This window comes from Myotis lucifugus, unplaced genomic scaffold (assembly GCF_000147115.1).
Source record: "Myotis lucifugus unplaced genomic scaffold, Myoluc2.0 scaffold_86, whole genome shotgun sequence".
Lineage (NCBI taxonomy): Eukaryota > Metazoa > Chordata > Mammalia > Chiroptera > Vespertilionidae > Myotis > Myotis lucifugus.
This window is the reverse complement of record NW_005871134.1, coordinates 1771029-1790246: the sequence shown is the minus strand read 5'-3', so window position 1 is coordinate 1790246 and position 19218 is coordinate 1771029. Positions and strand designations below refer to the sequence as shown.

The 19218-nt window shown below is 38.0% G+C and overlaps 1 protein-coding gene across 2 annotated transcripts in view; it reads left to right on the top strand.

The window, feature by feature from the left end:
• NARS2 (asparaginyl-tRNA synthetase 2, mitochondrial) overlaps window positions 1–19218 on the top strand; it is a 111405-nt gene that overhangs the window by 40773 nt on the left and 51414 nt on the right. For both annotated transcript variants that reach the window (XM_023755917.1, XM_006091069.3), the window contains exon 6: window positions 8694–8788. In XM_023755917.1, coding sequence (XP_023611685.1) covers window positions 8781–8788 — 8 coding nt within the window. In that variant the 5' untranslated portion in view covers window positions 8694–8780. The remainder of the gene's footprint in view (window positions 1–8693; window positions 8789–19218) is intronic.

The window sequence follows — 19218 nt, the reverse complement described above, 5'->3', positions numbered from 1 at the left end:
ATAGAGGGGTTAAATGGTGATGGAAAAATAAAATAAAATTTTAAAAAAAGAATGTTATCTCGTTACTTGTATCATACTTACTGATTTTTGTCATGGTGTTTCGATAGTATGTAAAATACTTGGATTTTTGTTTTATTTATTATGTTTAGTTATCTTGTTTTCTTTCAGGTACAGCAGGAATCTATTCATTTGGAAAGGTTAGAAATTTGGAAAGTTCATTTTTACGTGGTTTATTTTGGATCTTATAATTCATTTTCCCTTTCAGAAAATATAATAATTATATTCACAGGGCAGCCAGAAGACTGTTTACTGCATCATATAGATAAAATACGGCAACTATTAAAGAAAATTTACGGAACACTAGTAATTAAACAAAACAAGAACAGTGAAACTGAATAAGAAACATTTTATTTTATGCTTGAAGAAAATAAAAAGTACTGACACTTGGGATCCATTTTTAAGATTTGTAAATATTGATCTGTGGGTTTGTAAATTTGAACATACAGAAAATTACTGAGAACAAGACAATAAACAACCAAATGCCATCACCCAGCTCAATATTTTGCTTCAGAAACTTTTAAAAATAAACTAAACGTGGCATTTTTAGGATCATGTTTGATTTTTACTTTTTTATTTTTATTTTAAAACTCATAACTCTCATAGTGCTTGATGTAGATTTGGGTCATTTTGAGACGCGCAAGCATAAAGAGAGAAGGAAATAAAGCTGTCCCAAAGATAACTGGGTGAGAGCAGAGGGTTGTAAGAGAGTATATGGATATATGCCTTCTTTGGAACTGAGTCACGTCCTTGAGAAAGAAAAAGATGTGGTGATCAGATTATATTGACAATACTGTCTTATCATCTTTTCTCAATCTTCCTGTTTGGTGGGTATCAGAATTAGGTAGATGCTGTTGGGATACTGGGCAGAGGAAAAAAGATGTCTTTTATATTTAGCCCAAAACTGCAATTAATTATGCAGGATATCTATTAATTAGGTTTTTTGTGTGTGTGTGTTTTTTTAAATATATTTTATTGACTTTTTACAGAGAGGAAGGGAGAGATATAGAGAGTTAGAAACATCGATGAGAGAGAAACACCAATCAGCTGCCTCCTGCACATCCCCCACTGTGGATGTGCCCGCAACCAAGGTACATGCCCTAGACCGGAATCGAACCCGGGACCCTTCAGTCCGCAGGCCAACGCTCTATCCACTGAGCCAAACCGGTTTCGGCTATAAATTAGGTGTTTATTGGCATGGGTAGAAGGGAGATAGACTCATAATAGTCACTTCATTTACTTCTCTGAAGAAAATGAAAACTTTTCTCTAAGCTACTTTAAACTTAACCATATATTCAAAATATATCATCTACATTTTGTATTTTTAAAAATTCTTATAGGCATTAAGATGATTGGTGATATTAAAGAAAAACCATAGTAAACATCCATTTACAGCTTTACGTGGAAAACTAATAGAAAACTACTTCTAGGCACTATAGTAATGAAAGTTAACATGAGAAATAACTTCTTTCTGTTGTACTACCTGCTTGTCAGCACCTGTGTTTGAAAGCAAACATAACACTAACGGTGCATATGTAGACCAGCACAGCCAGGACTCTCCGCCAGCAGTGTTTATGGCTCAGTGTGCCACAGGAGCTTATGGTGCTATCCTTGCATGTTCATTAGACTTTGTCTCCTCTGATCCCGATTGCTGACCCCTCTGCTCACACTTCACCTCACTCTTCTATTCAACAAGTACTTGTGGAACAATTACTTGTCTCTAGCACTGGGCTAGTTGCTTAGCATACCGAGATGTGTACTAGTAAACTTGATCTCAAAGAACTCAGTATCCTTTGGCCTTCTCTTCTGTTGGCCTGCCCCAACTATTTTCATTTTAAGTAGTGCAGTGATAGACTTTTGTAACCATCCAAGATCTTCCTGATATTTAACTTTGTTTCATACTTTGTTCCTGGCTTTTTTATTTTTCTGTTGGTGCTGATCTGATCAAAGAAATCCATGCTACTATAGGACAAAAGATAAAATCCTTACGGTTTATGTGTTAAAGAATATACAGGAAATAAAACCAGTATACTGTTTACTTTGAGTAATTGCTGACGATACCTCAGAATCCAACCTTTTTTTTTTTTAATTTTTTTCTTTTTTTTTAATCTTTTTTTTTTATTTTTTATTTTTTATTGATATTTTACAGAGAGGAAGGGAGAGAGATAGAGAGTTAGAAACATCGATGAGAGAGAAACATCGATCAGCTGCCTCCTGCACATCTCCTACTGGGGATGTGCCCGCAACCCAGGTACATGCCCTTGACCGGAATCGAACCTGGGACCTTTCAGTCCGCAGGCTGACGCTCTATCCACTGAGCCAAACCGGTTTCGGCCCAACCTTTTTTTAAAATTGATTTTAGAGAGAGGAAAAGACAGACAGATATCAGTGTAAGAGAGAAGCTTTGATCTGTTGCCTCCAGTACACACCCCAACGAGAGATCGAACCCGCAACTTGGGTATGTGCCCTGACTGGGAATTGAACCCGCACTTTTCAGCATATAGGACAATGCTCCAACCAACTGAGCAACACTGGCCAGGGCAGAATCCAACTTTTTTTAAAATGCTATTTTAAATTTATTTTTTAATAGATAATGTAGTTCATAGTTCAAAAGAAAGTTTTTAACAGTACAGAAGGATTCCATCCTAATTTTGTTCCCCAGTGATCTAGTTTTCCTCCCCAGAATCAACCATTGTTAACTCTTCTTGTGACTCCTGAAAATATTGTGTGGCAGTATCACATTGAAGCTAGGGATAGAGGTTCTAGAGCCAGACCACTTTGTTCATGTTCTGTGTCACATTAGGCAAGTTTAGTTATTAACCTCTGTGTCTCAGCTTCTTCCTCTATAAGTGGGGCTACTAATACTTACCTCATTGGGTAGCTTGTAAACTCCTTAGCACAGTGCATGGCACATAGTGAGTGTTTAGTGTATATTGGCTGTAGTTGTTTTTGTAGAAATATGTGTATCTGAAAATATATATATATATGTGTGTGTGTGTGTGTGTGTGTGTGTGTGTGTGTGTGTGTATATACATATATATATATATATATATATATATATATCTTTATTGTTGAAAGTATTATAAATGTCCCTCTTTTTTCCCCCATTGACTCCCTCCATCCTCCCCCAGGCTTTTGCCACATTATTGTCTGTGTTTATGGGTTATGCATATATGCATACAAGTTCTTTGATTAATCTCTCCCCACCTACCCTACCCATCCCCGCCTTCTCTCTGAAATTTGTCAGTCTGTTCCATGCTTCTGTGTTTCTGGATCTGTTTTGTTCACCAGTTTATTTTGTTCATTAGATTCCATATATGAATGAGATAATGTGATACTTGTCTTTCTCTGACTGGCTTATTTTGCTTAGCATAATACTCCAGGTCCCTCCATGCTGTCTCAAAGTGTAAGAGATTCTTCTTTTTTACTGCTACTTAGTATTCCATGGTGTAAATGTACCACATCTTTTTAGAATGTAAATTTTTTTAACCTCAGGAATATAGAGTTGAGATAAACATATTTTCATTCATAGCATACTGTTGTTATTGGTCTTTGCAAGGCCCTTCTTTCTCATGAGTCTACAGCTCATTTCGGTGGTCCTGATCTGAATTGGGCTTGGTCATTTGATGGGTTGGTTGGGAACTGGCTGGTCTATGATGGCCTCATGAGATGACCCTTCTCCGAATATTCCTCAAATTCCTTTATTATGCTAATCAGGGCATGATCTCTGTGGTGGAATAGTTCAGGAAAGAATGTGAAAATGCACAAGCACTTTTCAAGCCACAATTTTTGTCAATTTTGTTACCATACCCTTGGCCAAAGAAGTCACATGGCCAAGCTCAGAGTTAATGTGTGATATGCCAAGGGGTGCAGATGTGGAGAGGTGTGGAAAATTGGAGCCATTAATGCCATTAAGCTAATGCAGACCTCTCTAGTAACTACAGTCTTGTATCTGGTGGTTGCCTCCCACACGCTTTCTGACCAGAAGCAAACCGCAACCCAGGTATGTGCCCTTGATGGGGAATTGAACCCAAGACCCTCAGTGCATGGGTCAACATTCTAAGCACTGAGCAACACCAGCCAGGGAAAAATGCTTGTTTTAATTTACATGTCTCTATTCCTAGTGAATTTGAGTGTTTCCTTATACATCTTAGCCATTTGAATATCCCTTTCTGTAAATCTGCTTTTTCTGAAAATCATATTCCTTGACCAGTTGGGGAGCAACTTATTTTCTCATTCTTATTTCCTTGGCAGAAAGTACTTATATATTCTGTCCATTGAGCACTTGTCAGTTTTAGGTGTTGAAATATTTTATTTGTAAATCTGTCATTCTTCTGCTAACTTTGCCTCTATCTGCTGTTATTAAATTTTAATGTAGTCAAATTTGTCAACTTTTCAATTTATCACCATTGGCAAAGTCACAAAGTTGGATGCTTAATTCATATATTTTATTCTTTCTTCATTACTAACAGAAGTATCTAAGATTTCAAATCTTAAATTTACAATCCTATGTTAGTAGTTTTTACCCTGTCGGATCCTATAATTACTTGTTTATGTATGCTTCTTTAAAATATGAGGTAAAATTCCTGTAACATAAAATTATCTATTTTACAGGGTAAATTTCCATGGCATTTAGTGCATTTACAATGTTATGTGACTACCACCTCTATCAAGTTCCAAAACATTTTCACCTCAAAAGAAAACCCCATGCCCGTTAGGTAATCACTTCCCATTTCTCCCCTCAGATCATGGTTCTCACTAACCAGTCTCTATGGATGTATCTGTTCTAGATATTTCATGTAAATAGGATCATACAACATGTGGCCTTTTGTGGCTCTCTTTTACTTAGTATAATGTTTTCAAGATTTATCCATGTTTTAGCATAAGATTTTTATCTGATGTCTGAATATTATTCCATCGTTTAGATATATTACATTTTGTTTATTTATTTGTTGATGGACATATGAGTTTTTTCTACCTTTGGCTATTGGCAACTGTGAGTAGTGCTGTTGTAAGCCTTAATGTACAGTATTTATTTGAGTACCTGGGTTTAATTCTTTTAGGTATATATCTTGGAGTAGAATTAGTAGGTTATCAGTTACTAGAGGCCCGGCGCACGAAATCATGCACACGTACGGTCCCTAGGCCTGGCCTGTGATCAGGGCCATCTTCCCCGGCTGCCTACAGTCGGCCCCGCCCCCTGCTGTCACCCACCCCACTTCCCTGTTTGCCATTGGGTGATCAGAGCCTGCCGGCTGGGGAAAGGGACTGAGAGGTGGTCAGTGTATCTCATAGTGAGTGGTCCAGTGGTCGTTCTGGTCGTCCTGCTGTCAGGGTCAATTTGCGTATTACCCTTTTATTATATAGGAAGGAATAGAGGCCCAGGGCGAGGGGCCGCAGGCAGTTTGCAGGCCAGCCACACTCCCAATCCGGGTGGGGGTCCCCGCTGGGGGCAGGGCCGGCCGGGGCAAGGGGCCATGGTCATTCTGGTCTCTGATCATTCTGGTTGTTCTGCCGTTTTGGTCTCTGGACTTTTGTTATATAGGATTCTTTATTTTATAAGGAACCACCAAAATTGTTATACCAAGTAATGCACCATTTTACATTTCTAGTGTCATTCTATCCTAGTCAAAAAAAGATAATTTGTATGATTTCAATCGTTTAAACTTATTGAAACTTGTACTCTGTCCTAGCATGTGGTCTACCCTGGACAGTCAAGTTCCATGTGCACTTGAGAAGAGTGTGCAGCCTGCTGTTGTTAGGTGGAGTCTACCATTTTAAAGTTTCCTCTTGATTCAGCATTTGTTTGGTTACTATAAACCTTTGACTATTTGAGTTCCTATAGTTGATTCTGATAGTTTTAACTGATCATTTTGGTTTTTTTCTGTGGAGGGATAGACCTTCAGAACTACCTATCCTACCATTTTTGCTGGCACGACTCTCAGCAAGTATTTCTTTTTTTTTAATGTTTATATGAAATGCATTTTTTTTTGTCTAAAGTTTTACATATGTCTCCTTTTTCCCCAATTGACCCCCCCCCCCAGCCATTTCCACCCCAGGCAAGCCCCCACCACCCCAGTGTCTGTGTCCATTGGTTATGCTAATATGCATGCATATAAGTCCTTTAGTTGCTCTCTAACCCCCCCTCACCCCTATCATTTGTCTCTAGATCAATCTATTCTTGTTCATAAAATTATGTTGATCATTATATCCCACATATGAGTGAGATCATGTGATATTTATCTTTCTCCTACTGGCTTATTTCATCTTTCTCCTACTGGCTTATTAGCATAGAGCAATTACTTCTTAAAACAAATGTTTTATCATTTCCCTTTAATATCCTGAAATAAAATATATTGGTAATATAACTTAATACACACAGTTTTTTAAAAATCAATGTAATACATGAATTGTAATATAAATGAGAAATAAAGGAAGCAATTCATAAAAAAGCAGTATGAATTTCAGTATGTAAAATATTACACATGACACTGGAAGACATAATGAAGTACCGATGTGTTTGTATCTATTTAAATATAAGTTAGCCTTGGCTGGTGTGGCTCAGTTGGTTAGGCGTTGTCCTGTGCACCAAGAGGTTGCCAGTTCGATTCCAGGTCAAGGCACATGCCCGGTTGCAGGCTCGATCCCCAGTAGGAGGTGTGCAGGAGGCAGCTGATCTCACATTGATGTCTGTCTGTTTCTCACTGACTCTCCCTCCCTAGTCTCCCTCTCCCTCTCAAAAAAAGGTTAATAAATATGTTAGATTTAAGAGATGTAAAAAGGTCAGATTCCATTTTGTACAAATGCTAATAATGAAAGGCTAAAATCTAGTCATAAAAAACTAGACTTTTTGTATCTACAATAAAAGAGAAATTGGAATAAAATTTCAATACAAATTATAGGCTAAACAGATGAAGGAAAGGAGAAAGTATAATCTATACTTTCTCATATAATATAGCCTTATTTGAAAAATAATTATTAGTAAATAGTGAAGAAATATCAGAGAACATATCTTTTTTTGAAATTCTAACACATGTTAGGTCAAATAGTTTAGTTTTGAGTATTTAAGTCCTTAGAAACAATATTCTTTCAGTGATGATGGGATTTAAAGATGGATTTTTAAAAAGCAACAATAGCCCTAGCTGGTTTGGTTCAGTGGATAGAGCATCAGCCTGCAGACTGAAGAGTCCCAGGTTTGATTCTGGTCAAGGGCACGTACCTCGGTTACAGGCTCAGGTGGGGGTGAGTGTGGAAGGCAACCAATTGATGTGTCTCTTTCACATCGATGTTTCTCTCTCTGTGTCTCTCCCCCTCCCTTCCACTCTCTCTAAAAAAAAATTTTTTTAAAAATCAATGGAAAAATGTTCTTAAATGAGGATTAATAATAACAACAACAAATAGGATACTGGAAACCTATATAATTTTGTTAATGAATGTCACCTCCATAAATTTAATAAAAAAATAAACTGATAAATATTAGAAAAAATATATAAAATTTGGTACATTTAATATCATTATGTAATCATTATTTAAAAAGCAATGATAGGACATTTAAAACCAATATCAAAGTAGGATTGAAAAATAATAGGCAGCTACAGAATAAGAGAATTATTTCAATTGGTAATTTTTATACTAGATTTCTCATTAATACACATTCATACCTATACATGATATGTAACATGATATGTAGTATTTTTGGAACAACCAGTGGGATTGAATAAGATACCTTCATTCCATGTGTTTCTATAATTCTCTTCAAAGGAGTCTTCCATCCTCTATTGTATATTTAAAATTGACTTTGTTACTTTTATAATAACTGCACCATTGCAATAAAACATTTTCAAATAAATGCACAACTTGAAATACAAAGGTTGATAAATTAGTTAGAATTGTGTTAGAATTTTTTCTTTCCAAAAAATTAGGTATAATAGTCATCACTTGATCCAGAAGCTTTGTTGATTATACTATTTAAATTGTGTTTGAACTCTAAATAATTTTTTTACCTTGACTGTTATAAATGTTGGCTAGCTTGTTAGCTACCCATTTCAAATGGAATAATGACCCTAAATATTTTTAAATCTAATTATTTATCATGTCTTTTAAAGATAGGGTTCTGCTCTTCTTACCTCCAAGTAGTGGAGAAAATTAAATGAAATAATGTGTTTAAAAGTTTATAATGTGTTTATTAAAATCTGTATTAAGAGCATTATTATTAATAACTTAATAACAGTTCTAGAGACCATCCCCTTAAAAAATTAAATCTTAATCATGGGTCAAAATTTTAAGAGATTCTATAATTATTCATATTTAAAAATTTTAATTCAGAATCTCTTGCCTTGGTTTGCCCCTCAATCAGAAACACTTCAGGAGAAGTTTATTTTGTGACAAAAGTACTTTGTCCTTTGGTTGTTGTATGTTTTGAAAATATGGAGTAAACTTCATTGATTTAAGCATTTCCCAAGCAGACATTTTCTCTGTTAGGTATGTACTGAGAATGGTTTTTATTTTTATGAGCATGACCTGGCCTTACATTGTTTAATTGTGTTATGATTTTTAGTTGTGGCACATATATGTAAGTGTGAAAATCAGAGCAAAGCATGTAATAGCTTTTTGTGGCTTATGTTTTTCATTTGCAGCCTTCAAGCAAAGCAAAGGTACCTGAAGAGAATTTCTTTGATGTTCCTGCTTTCTTAACTGTCTCGGGACAACTTCACCTAGAAGTGATGTCAGGGTACAGAATTTTCTTTTCGCTTTTCTTTTAATGGACTACTGATTATGGGTTGGGTGGGAGTGAAATAATGCTTTCTTTCCCAATGTTAAAATCTAAAAATTGAAATCACTCCACTTGGATTCACCAAAAGTACATTTGGAATGACATGACAAATGTCATGTGTTTTTTTTTAGTAAGTTTCTTCAAAAAAAAAAAATCACGTTAGTCTAGACTTTTGTTTTTAGTGAAAAATGTAGCACTAGATATATGAAGTTGTGATTTTTTAAAATTTCACCAATCTTTTTTAAAAATAGTGAAAATTTAAATATAATTAATCATATTATGAAAATAAAGTTATAATTCCCACCCAAACCAGGAAATAGCCCATTTCATTAAAAAAACAAAGGTACTTGAAACAAATAGAAGAAAAATATTTTTAATAATTGGTTTACATAAGGAAGTTAACCCACAAAACCATTATGAGAGACATGTGACAAATTAGAAAGTCTTAGAAGGGCAGGTCATATTAATTTTAGCGATTCTCAAATCTCTGGAAAATCACTATACTCCTTTTGGCCCAACTTTCCTTTTCCTTAAAACGGAATTGGACAGAAAGATTTTTAAAGTTCTATCTAAGTCTTATATTCTGTGATTCTGTGAGTAATTTCTTAATGCTGATTCAACAAGTACTGGGTTTCTTTTAGATATCTTTGTTTTCTCATATAGAGCTTGAGGCTCAAAAATATCTTGAAGAGCCTGGCCAGTGTGGTTCAATGGTTGAACATCAACCATTGAATCAAGAGGTCACGGTTCGATTCCAGGTCAGGGCACATGCTGGGTTTCAGGCACAATCGCCAGTAGGGAGCATGTAGGAGGCAGCTGGTCAATGATTCTCTCTTATTGATGTTTCTATCCCTCCCTCCTTCTCTCTGAAATCAATAAAAACATATTTAAAAAAAAAAATCTCTTGAAGCCCTAGTTGGTTTGGTTCAGTGGATAGAGCCTTGGCCCGTGGACTGAAGAAATGGCTCCAGTGAAAACAAGGGACTCTTTATGTGTTTCCCATTGTTCTTAAAATGTACAGGTGGGGAAACTCGGGGGATATATAATAGATTAGTGTTCATGTTTATCTTGTTATATACTTTATTGTCAAGATGGAAAGTGGTGGAATAAAGATGGTCTTGAAAATAACATGTACTTTACTTAGATTCTTTTCTGATTTATCTTTGAGGCAGAAACAATTCAAATAATCAAATAATAGACAATATTATTAGAATACTGTACAGAAAAACTATCATCATATGGCCCCATAAGATTGTAGGATCTGCAGAGCTGTATGTGGGAAAGGCCTTGTCAGGAATGTCATGGAAAGTAACTTAACACCTATCAAAGTGTAATTTTTTGAAATTTTAATTTTTTAAATTTTATTTTCATTACCACCACCCTCTTTAGCAACCATCAGCCAAAATATAAAGAACATCTATAAGTCTGATTCTGTTTTGTTTATTTGTTTTGTGTGTTTTTTAGATTCCATGTATAAGTGAAATCATACAGTATTTGTCTTTCAAATTTTGACTTATTTCACTTACAAGCATAGTATCCTCTAGGTTTGGCCATGTTGTCCTAAAAGGCAATATTTCATTCTTTTTTATTGCTGAGTAATATTTCATTGTGTACATTAATAGTATATACCACCTCTTGTTTATCCATTCATCTCTGGATGGACAACTATGTTGCTTCCATATCTTGGCTATTACTAGTAATGCTGCAATGAACATAGGGGTACAAATATCTTTTCAAATTAGTGTTTTGTTTTCTTTGGATAAATACCCATCTGTGTAATTGCTGGGTCTAATGACAGGTCTGTTTTTAATTTTTCAAGGAATCTCCATACTGTTTTCCGTAGTAGCTGCACTAATTTACAGCCCTACCAACAGTGTCCAAGGGTTCCCTTTCTCACAATTGTTGCTTGTTGATTTATTGATGATAGCCATTCTGACAGATGTGAGGTTATATCTCATTGTGGTTTTAGTTTGCATTTCTTGATGACTAGTGATGTTGAGCATCTTTTCATATCTATTGGTCATCTGTATCTTCTCTTTGGAGAAATGTCTATTCAGTTCCTCTGCCTATTTTTTAATCAGATCATCTCATTTTTATTGTTGCTTTGGGCGTGGATTCTTTTGTGTGTGTTAGCTGTATGAGTTCTTTATATATTTTGGATATTAACTGCTCATCAGATGTATCATTGGTGAATATCTTCTCCCATTTAGTAGGATGTTTTTTTGTTTTGTTGATGGTTTCTTTCACTGTGCAGAATCTTTTTAGTTTGATGTAGTCCCATTTGTTTATTTTTCTTTTGTTTTCTCTGCTCAAGAAGACATATCCAAAAAGTTATTGCTAAGAGTGATGTCAGAGGGTTTACTGCCTGTGTTTTCTTCCAGGAGTTTTGTGGTTTCAGATCTCACATTTAAGTCTTTATTTTGAGTTTATTTTTGTATGTCAAAGAAAGTGGTCCAATTTCATTTTTTTCATGTATCTGTCCAGTTTTCCCTGCATCACTTATTGAAAATACTGTCTTTACTTCATTATTTATCCTTGCCTTCAGTAATTGACCATTTTCTTATGCCTGCCAAATTATACTTTTAAAAAATAAAATAGTACTCATCTATAATAATAAAAGCATAATATGCTAATTAGACTGGACATCCTTCCGGACATCCTTCCAGACGAAGCTGGGCTGCGAGGGAAGCCCGGGTCCCGGGTGCCAGCCAGCGGCTGGAGGGAAGCCCGGGTCCCGGGTGCAAGAGTGAAGTTGGTGCTGGCAGCCAGGGGAAGGAAGGCCTACTCTTGCATGAATTTTGTGCATCGGGCCTCTAGTATAAATATAAAGTTAATATGTATCAAATGTTTTATTCAATTTATTAATTACTGAGGAAAAAAGTAAAATAGTAAAGCTAGTTCAAAGAGCACTTGAAGAGTTGTGTATTCATAGATAATTTAATAAAGGAATTTTTAAAATAAGATTGCCTGGTTAGTTACAAACTGGCTAATATCCCACAGACCAATAAACCCTGACCTTTGGAAGTTTGTCTTATACCTGACGGAAATGATTTACAACTTTACTGGACAAAATCTATAAGTTAACTTAAAACTTTAGTTAATCTGGATATTTAATTCAATCTATATATATAAAAGCCTAAGCGGCATTTATGGCAGACTGACTGGTCAACCAGTCACTGTGATGCACACTGACCACCAGGAGGCAGACGTTCAATGCAGGAGCTTCCCCCTGGTTGTCAGTGTGCTCCCACAGCCAACCTCCCACAGCCCCACTCCTCCCCCCGCCGCAGTCCCTCTCCCCTGCCAGCCAGCCCCACCTGCCCCCCGATAGGCCCCAATCAATGGCCAGGCCAAGGGACCCTACCCATGCACAAATTTGTGCACCAGACCTCTAGTCCTATCTAATAAAGAGGGAATATACTAATTGACCCTCACGCCATCACAAAGATGGTGGCACCCACAGCCAGTAAGGAGTGAATATGCTAATTGACTGCCACACCCTCAAAGATGGCAGTCCCCACAGCCACAAGATGGTGGCGCCCAGTCCCCTCAGCCCTGCCAGGGTGGCAGGCACATGACAAGGCCGGGCCCGCCCATAGGCAGGCCCGGCCTTGCCGCACGCCTACCTCTGGAGTCCCCCAGTCCCCTCAGCCCCCCAGCCACCCAGGGCCGACCCAAGGCACAGGTAACCAGGGCTGGCTGAGGCTTGCGCTGCCAGCAGTGGCAGTAGCAGAGGTGTGATGGGGGTGTCGCCTTCCCCTGATTGCCGGGTCACCTCCCGCCGCTGAGGGCTCCCGGACTGTGAGAGGGGGCAGGCTGGGCTGAGGGACCCCCCCCTCCAGTGCATGAATTTTCATGCGCCAGGCCTCTAGTAGTAAATAAAATAATTGAGCAAAGTACTTTCCCCTAAGTAATTAAATAACCTCTGAGTGGGTCTGTGTCCCATTGAAAGGACATGCTGTGCACCTTTTGGCCTTATACCCAAGTTTTGGATAACCTTTCTTAACAGCCTCTCGGTATTCATTTGTTTTATCTACAGAGTTAGAGCAAAGTATTTTCCCCTCAGAAGTGTCATATGCATGAACGGTGTACATTTATGAAACATTGGTTTCTCTATTATAATATCACTAGTGGATTAAATATGTTCCCTCTTTCCCAGTAAAGTGTAGTGAACCACAGAACACAGTGTACAGTGAAACTTGACAGAAGATTAAATTGGCAGAATGAGGTTTTGTATTTTTTAATGTATTATGGACTATTTCTAATAATGTCAGTCAAATGTTCCTAGTTTAATATGCATAGTTCTAGGACTATTAATATACAGTACATCATGTCTCAGATTAATGCATGATTTAGTCTCCAATAAGAAATTGTTAGTTTTCTTTCCCTCAGCTTTGTTTTTAAATTTTATTTAACAGACTTTTAAAGTGGAATAAATGGTAGTTAAATTTAGAAGGTTAACATTTTCCAAAAGGATATCTATGTCGGTTTAGTGGGTTTATGGCTCCATTTTAAAGGTTAATTTTGTTGTTTTTAAATAAGAATTTCTATTTTTGAACAATTTTTAAATATAGGAAAGTTGCAAAGATAGTGCAGACTTTTTTTATGCCTCTCGCCCAGTTTCCCCCATTGGTAACCTCTTATATTGCCAGAGTGCATTTGACAAACCTGAGAATCCAGTGTTAGTACATTACTATTAACTAATCTGTAATTCACCAATTTCCCATCAATGCCTTTTTTCATTTCCAGGATCCAGTTCTGGGTCCCACATTACATTTAGTTGTCACGTTTCCCCCCTCTCTTCTAGTTTGTAACAGTTTCTAAATCATGACTTGCTCAATAAAGAAATTCAAAATTAAAACTATACATATGGACCCTGGCAGTAAACTGAGGGTTAATGATGATTCAACCAAACAACAATCTACTGTACAGCCATTAAAACTGATGATAAAACTTTACATCATGTTGTTAAAAGAAGCACAAAAAAAGTGGTTATGAAAAAGAAAGTAGATGTAATTTCAGTTTTTTACAATATGTGTGTATGTATAAGTAGGAAAAAGTCTAGAAAAATCACCATTATTTAACTTGTAAACAATGGCTAACTCTACTAATTTTTATTTTCTTTCTTAAACTTGTCTTTCTTTCAGATATGAAAAACTAGTGTTTATTACTTTTATAATGAGAAAAAATTAGCTACTTGTATTTCCATTTGGGGCAAGGAGTGTGGAATCAGTTCGGACTTTGAGTTGATTTCATTCCAGGTTGATTAACTGGTTGCTTTGTGCTTGATGTGAGCAATTCTGAACTCATCCCCTTGGGTTATCTCATCTGATAACCCAGATGCTGAGCTCAGAAGCCAAACAATACTCATACTCAGGATGCCCATCCTAGTCCGTGCTTGTGGTCAGAATGTCAGCATGTGAACCTGAGTCAAACTGAGGTACCCTTGTAACTGGGTGTGAAACTGTCTTCCTGTCCCATATGACTTTTGCATCCTTCACCCACTTGATATTTAGATGTTTATCTGAGCTTTGTTCATTTATACTCATTGATTTTCAAAATCTTTCTGACTGCCTATTTTATCCATGCCATGCATTTTCATGTACTTCTGTGTTTCCAATGTTCCTCCCTATAACATTAGACGCCTTTTTCCATAACTCATTCCTCAAGGCTCAGCTGAAATATTACCTGCTTCTTGACTCCTTCCTTTTTTTTCCTCTCAATAGAAATTATTTTTCTCTTTTTCTGTTCTCTTATAGTACTTACCTACTTCCTGTCCTAAAGGCAAAAGAGTTCCTCTTGTTTTTAACAGTTAGCCAGTTTGTAGTTCTTTTCATATATGTCTGTCATAGATTATTAATATTCTAAATAGCTATATCTACTAAGAATATTCAGTAATATCATTAAATTGATTTGTAAAGCACAAATTATCATTCTTCTAAAATTTTGCTTTGCCTTTTCTACTCTAAAGTTGAGCTCACAACAGGAGTTAAGTAAAGGTTAATCACTCCTTTTGCTTTATTTCTTAGAAATGATATCACCATGAAATTTTGAGATCTGTAATTATCTTCTTGTTTCCTGAATGTGTGTGAATAATAATGGTTCTTTATGCTGTTTTCTTGAAGGTGGGACCTTGAAAACACAGAGGTTTCTTTTAGTGTATTGTTTATGTTAAAATTTAATCCTATTTAGATAGAAATATGAATTAACAGACTGCTGGTATGACTCAGGAACTTTATTCATTGTCACCTTACCAATTTCATTATTTATATGATATAGGCAGGAGACTAACATCTCAGGCAAATTGAGCAGCAAGTGTGGAGGCTTTTTAGTAGGAATATTTAGCTTACTCGGTAGACAATACAGAGAAGGTGAATATTTAGATCAAACAAGGGTTGGGTATTGCCAAGTGAATCTGTTGGAAGCAGATAGGTACAGAAGGTTATAAGGATAGATCAAGGAATCTATGCTTTGGCCAGGAGCAAAGTGAGGAAGTAGTAGTAAAGGGTGATGATGGAAAAAGTGGTGAAGTTAAAGAATTGGAGGTCTTAATGAGGAATGAGATTTTTGGCATGGAAATACTAGAGTAAAAAACCTAGATGAATAGAAGATGATGGTAAAGAATACTGTTGTGCCCTCGCCGGTTTGGCTCAGTGGATAGAGCTCGACCTGTGGACTGAGGGTTCCCGGGTTCAGTTCTGGTCGGGGGCGCTTGCCTGGGTTGCAGGCTCGATCCCCAGTGCGGGGCGTGCAGGGGACAGCTGATCCATGATTCTCTCATTGATGTTTCTCTCTCTCTCCCTCTTACTTCCTCTCTGAAATAAAAAATAAAAATACTGTTGTGAAGTTTATGTGGCTAACATGGAATCTCTGCTCAGCTTCCACCTGTCTTTTCCAGTTGGCTATTGTATAACCACCTCAACATGTTCAAAACTAAATTCATCATCTTGGTCTCTAAATCTGTTTATATTCCTTCTCAACTCCCTATGTAGGAAATGCACTATCATCCTTTTATCAAAGCAGCTATGTGGTTATCATTCCAAATTCTTTTTACACACCCTTTGCATTTCTTCAGTCATTTGCTTCCTCTTCCCTTTGTTTCAGCTATCCAGAACTGCTTAAAATATTCTAATCACATCATCCTGTTTCACATTTTTGTGGTCTTTTGCATGTGTTGTTTTTTTACCTAGAATGTCTTTCCCGTACCTTAGTCTGGCTAACCCCTGCCCATCAATCTAAACTCAGCTTAAAAATGATCTCACCCAGAATCCACACCAGCAGCACGTCTTTCTTGTTAAATGCCCTTCTTCTGCCATATATGTCCAGGTTGCTTTATCTATTTTGTATCTATTTTGGAATCATTGATTTTTTTTCTTTCTATAGCGTAGATTCTCAGCTTTTGAATTTAAAGAATTTTATTTAGTTTTGTAAATCTGTTACTTAATACAGAATAAATACTTAAACACCTAGAAATGGGTTTCTATCCTATTTTAAAAAAATATTGACATTCTCTGGGGGTTTTGGGGTGGTTTTTTGTTTGTTTGTTTGCTTTGCTTATCTTCCATTAGCCTGTAAATTCCTCAAACTGTATTTTGTTCCTCTTTATCTTCTTAGTTTCAATTACTACCACATGACTGATTCAGAACTCAGAAATCAATCTCAATTCAATTAAGTATTTGTTGAGAGCCAGCTGTGTACCAAACACTAGGTTAGGTGCTGGGATACAGAGATGAACAAGACAGATAAGATCCCAACCTTCATGACTCTAATGAGCAAAGTAGACAGTAAATAAGAAATTAGAAATGTATTAGCTATTATAAAAAAAAAAAAAAAAAGATTGTCCTGAGGGCAAGAAGAACATATGGAAGGGAATTTCACCTTGTCTAGGTTGAATTGAATTTAGAGGTAACTTTATCAGTAGAATGGTTACATGAGAGTGCATTTTAAAATGTCATTCATATTTAATGACCACTGGCTGTTATATTTGGTTTGGATTCTATTGCTTTTCTATTCTTGGAACAATAGAAACCCAGTTAGTACTTTTTCTCCCCATTGTTATAGAGCAAACATGTCAAACTCGCAGGCCGTGGGCCGCATGCCTCCGTTATTTGGCCCGTGTTAGCCTTTGAGTTTGACATGCTTGTTATAGAGCATTTCATAGTGTATAATCTTTCAGTTAACCCAGTACATTATCTATGTTTATTTGGCTATGGGATGTCTTTTGGTACTTTCATGTTATGTTTGATACATTATCCTTGAATGAATTATATTTAGCCAAATTATCACAAGCCAGAAAACTCTCTAGTTTCTCTGTCCTGTTCCTTTGTCCGTTTCTAAATACTTAGAATATTTTATTAGACTTTACTAGTATATGAAACAGTTGTGAGTTTATATTCTGTCTGACAAAAGCCAGGATAAGAGGGATCTGTATGTCATGGCTAAAAGAAATGGGTAAAGGAACTGAATATGTTTAGCATAGAGAAGACAAAGGGGAGACATGATTTGATGGTTCAAATCTTTGTGGTGGGCTTCTGTGAGAGCCCTGTGTGCAAATGAGTAAATGATTTTTTAAGAATAACTTTACTGAGCTCTAACTCACATACCATAAAATTTAAAAATGTTCAATTCAGTAATATTTACTATAGTCAAAAAGTTGTGCAACCATCACCACTATCTAACTCAAAAAGAAATTCCTACCCATTAGCAGTCACTTCCCATCCCCCTCCCTCCCCAGCCCCAGCAAACACCACTGAAATCAGAAACAGTGGGAGTGGGACCCAGCAGTGTGTCATAGCAAACCTACCAGGCATGCTGCTGCAGACCACTGCTTTAGAGAAACACCTCCTATTCCCTGGTTGGTGGGGACATCTGACTTCCAGCCATTCTGGCAGGAGCGAGGGGAGCATTGTCAGTTAGGTATGCAAACTCCATGAATCTCCATTTCCCCCATCCCCAGCCTTACCAAGATTCTGTGTTCAGGTCACCTCCTTTCTGCTACAGCATACTCCGTATTTCAAATAGTGGCTTCCAGGCTTTGACACATTGGTCATTACTCAGCCATCTGTTTTCTCAGCCATCTCCACAGATATCTTGAGAACTCTTGTCCACTGAAGGCCCCTTTCCTGTTTTTTTTCTTTTAATTTTCTTCTTCTTCTCCTTCTTCTTCTTCTTCTTCTTCTTCTTCTTATTATTATTATTATTATTATTATTAGAGGCCCAGTGCATGAAATTCATGTAGGAGGAGGGGGTCCCCTCAGCCCAGCCTGCACCCTCTCCAATCTGGGATCCCTCTCATAATCCGAGACCACTGGCTGATCGCCCCTAACTGTCCCCCTCCTGCCAGCCTGATCACCCCTAACCGCCTCTGCCTGCCGACCCGATTGCCCCTAACTGCCCCTCTGCAGGCCTGGTCACCCCCAACTTCCCCCCTCCCCTGCCGGCCTGTTCGCCCCTAATTCTCCCCCCTCCTCCCGCCGGCCTGGTCATCCCTTACCCCCTCCTGCCGACCTGGTCTCCTCCAACTGCCTCCCCCCGCCAGCCTGGTTACCCGACGCAGCCTGCTGTTCAGTCATCTAGTCGTCCCTCACTAACCCCCCTGCTGACCTGGTCACCCATGCAGCCTACTGTTCAGTTGTTTGGTCGTCCCTCACTAACCCCCCTGCCGGCCTTGTCACCCCAGGCAGCCTGCTGGTCATTACTGTTATTGTGACAGCGTCTTGGACAATTTGCATATTTCTCTATTATAGTGTAGACTAGAGGCCCATTGCAGGAAGATTCCTGCAAGAATAGGGCTTCCTCGGGCCTATTCCTGCAAGAATAGGGCTTCCTGAGACCAGAGCAAAACAGAGAAGGGAGCGAAGCCCACCTCGGTCCCGCTGCCTCGCTCCCTCCCATCTCCACTGCCTCACTTCCTCCCATGTCTGCTGCTCTGCTCACTCCCTTCTCTGCCACTTCACTCCCTCCCGTCTCTGCTGCCTCGCTCCCTCCCGTGTCCGCTGCTTCAGCTCCGCTCCCATCTCTGCTGCCTCGGCTCCATTCCCTTCTCTGCCACTTCGCTCCTTTCTACAGTGCTTGGCTTCCTTCTATGCTGTCTTCAGTCTTCGCTCCACACCTGTGTATGCAAATTAACCGCCATCTTTGTTGGGTTAATTTGCATATCACTCTGATTGGCTGGTGGGCATAGCAGAGGGATGGTCAATTTGCATGTTTCTCTTTTATTAGTGTAGATTATTTTAAGACTAGAGGCCCGGTGCACGGGATTTGTGCACTGGTGGGGGCGTGGCCTTTGGGGATCGGCCCGCTTTGGGAGCGCCACTCATCCCAATCAGCCAAGCAGCTGTGGACCCGCCCTCAGAGCTGCTGCACTGTAGGAGCGCACTGACCACCAG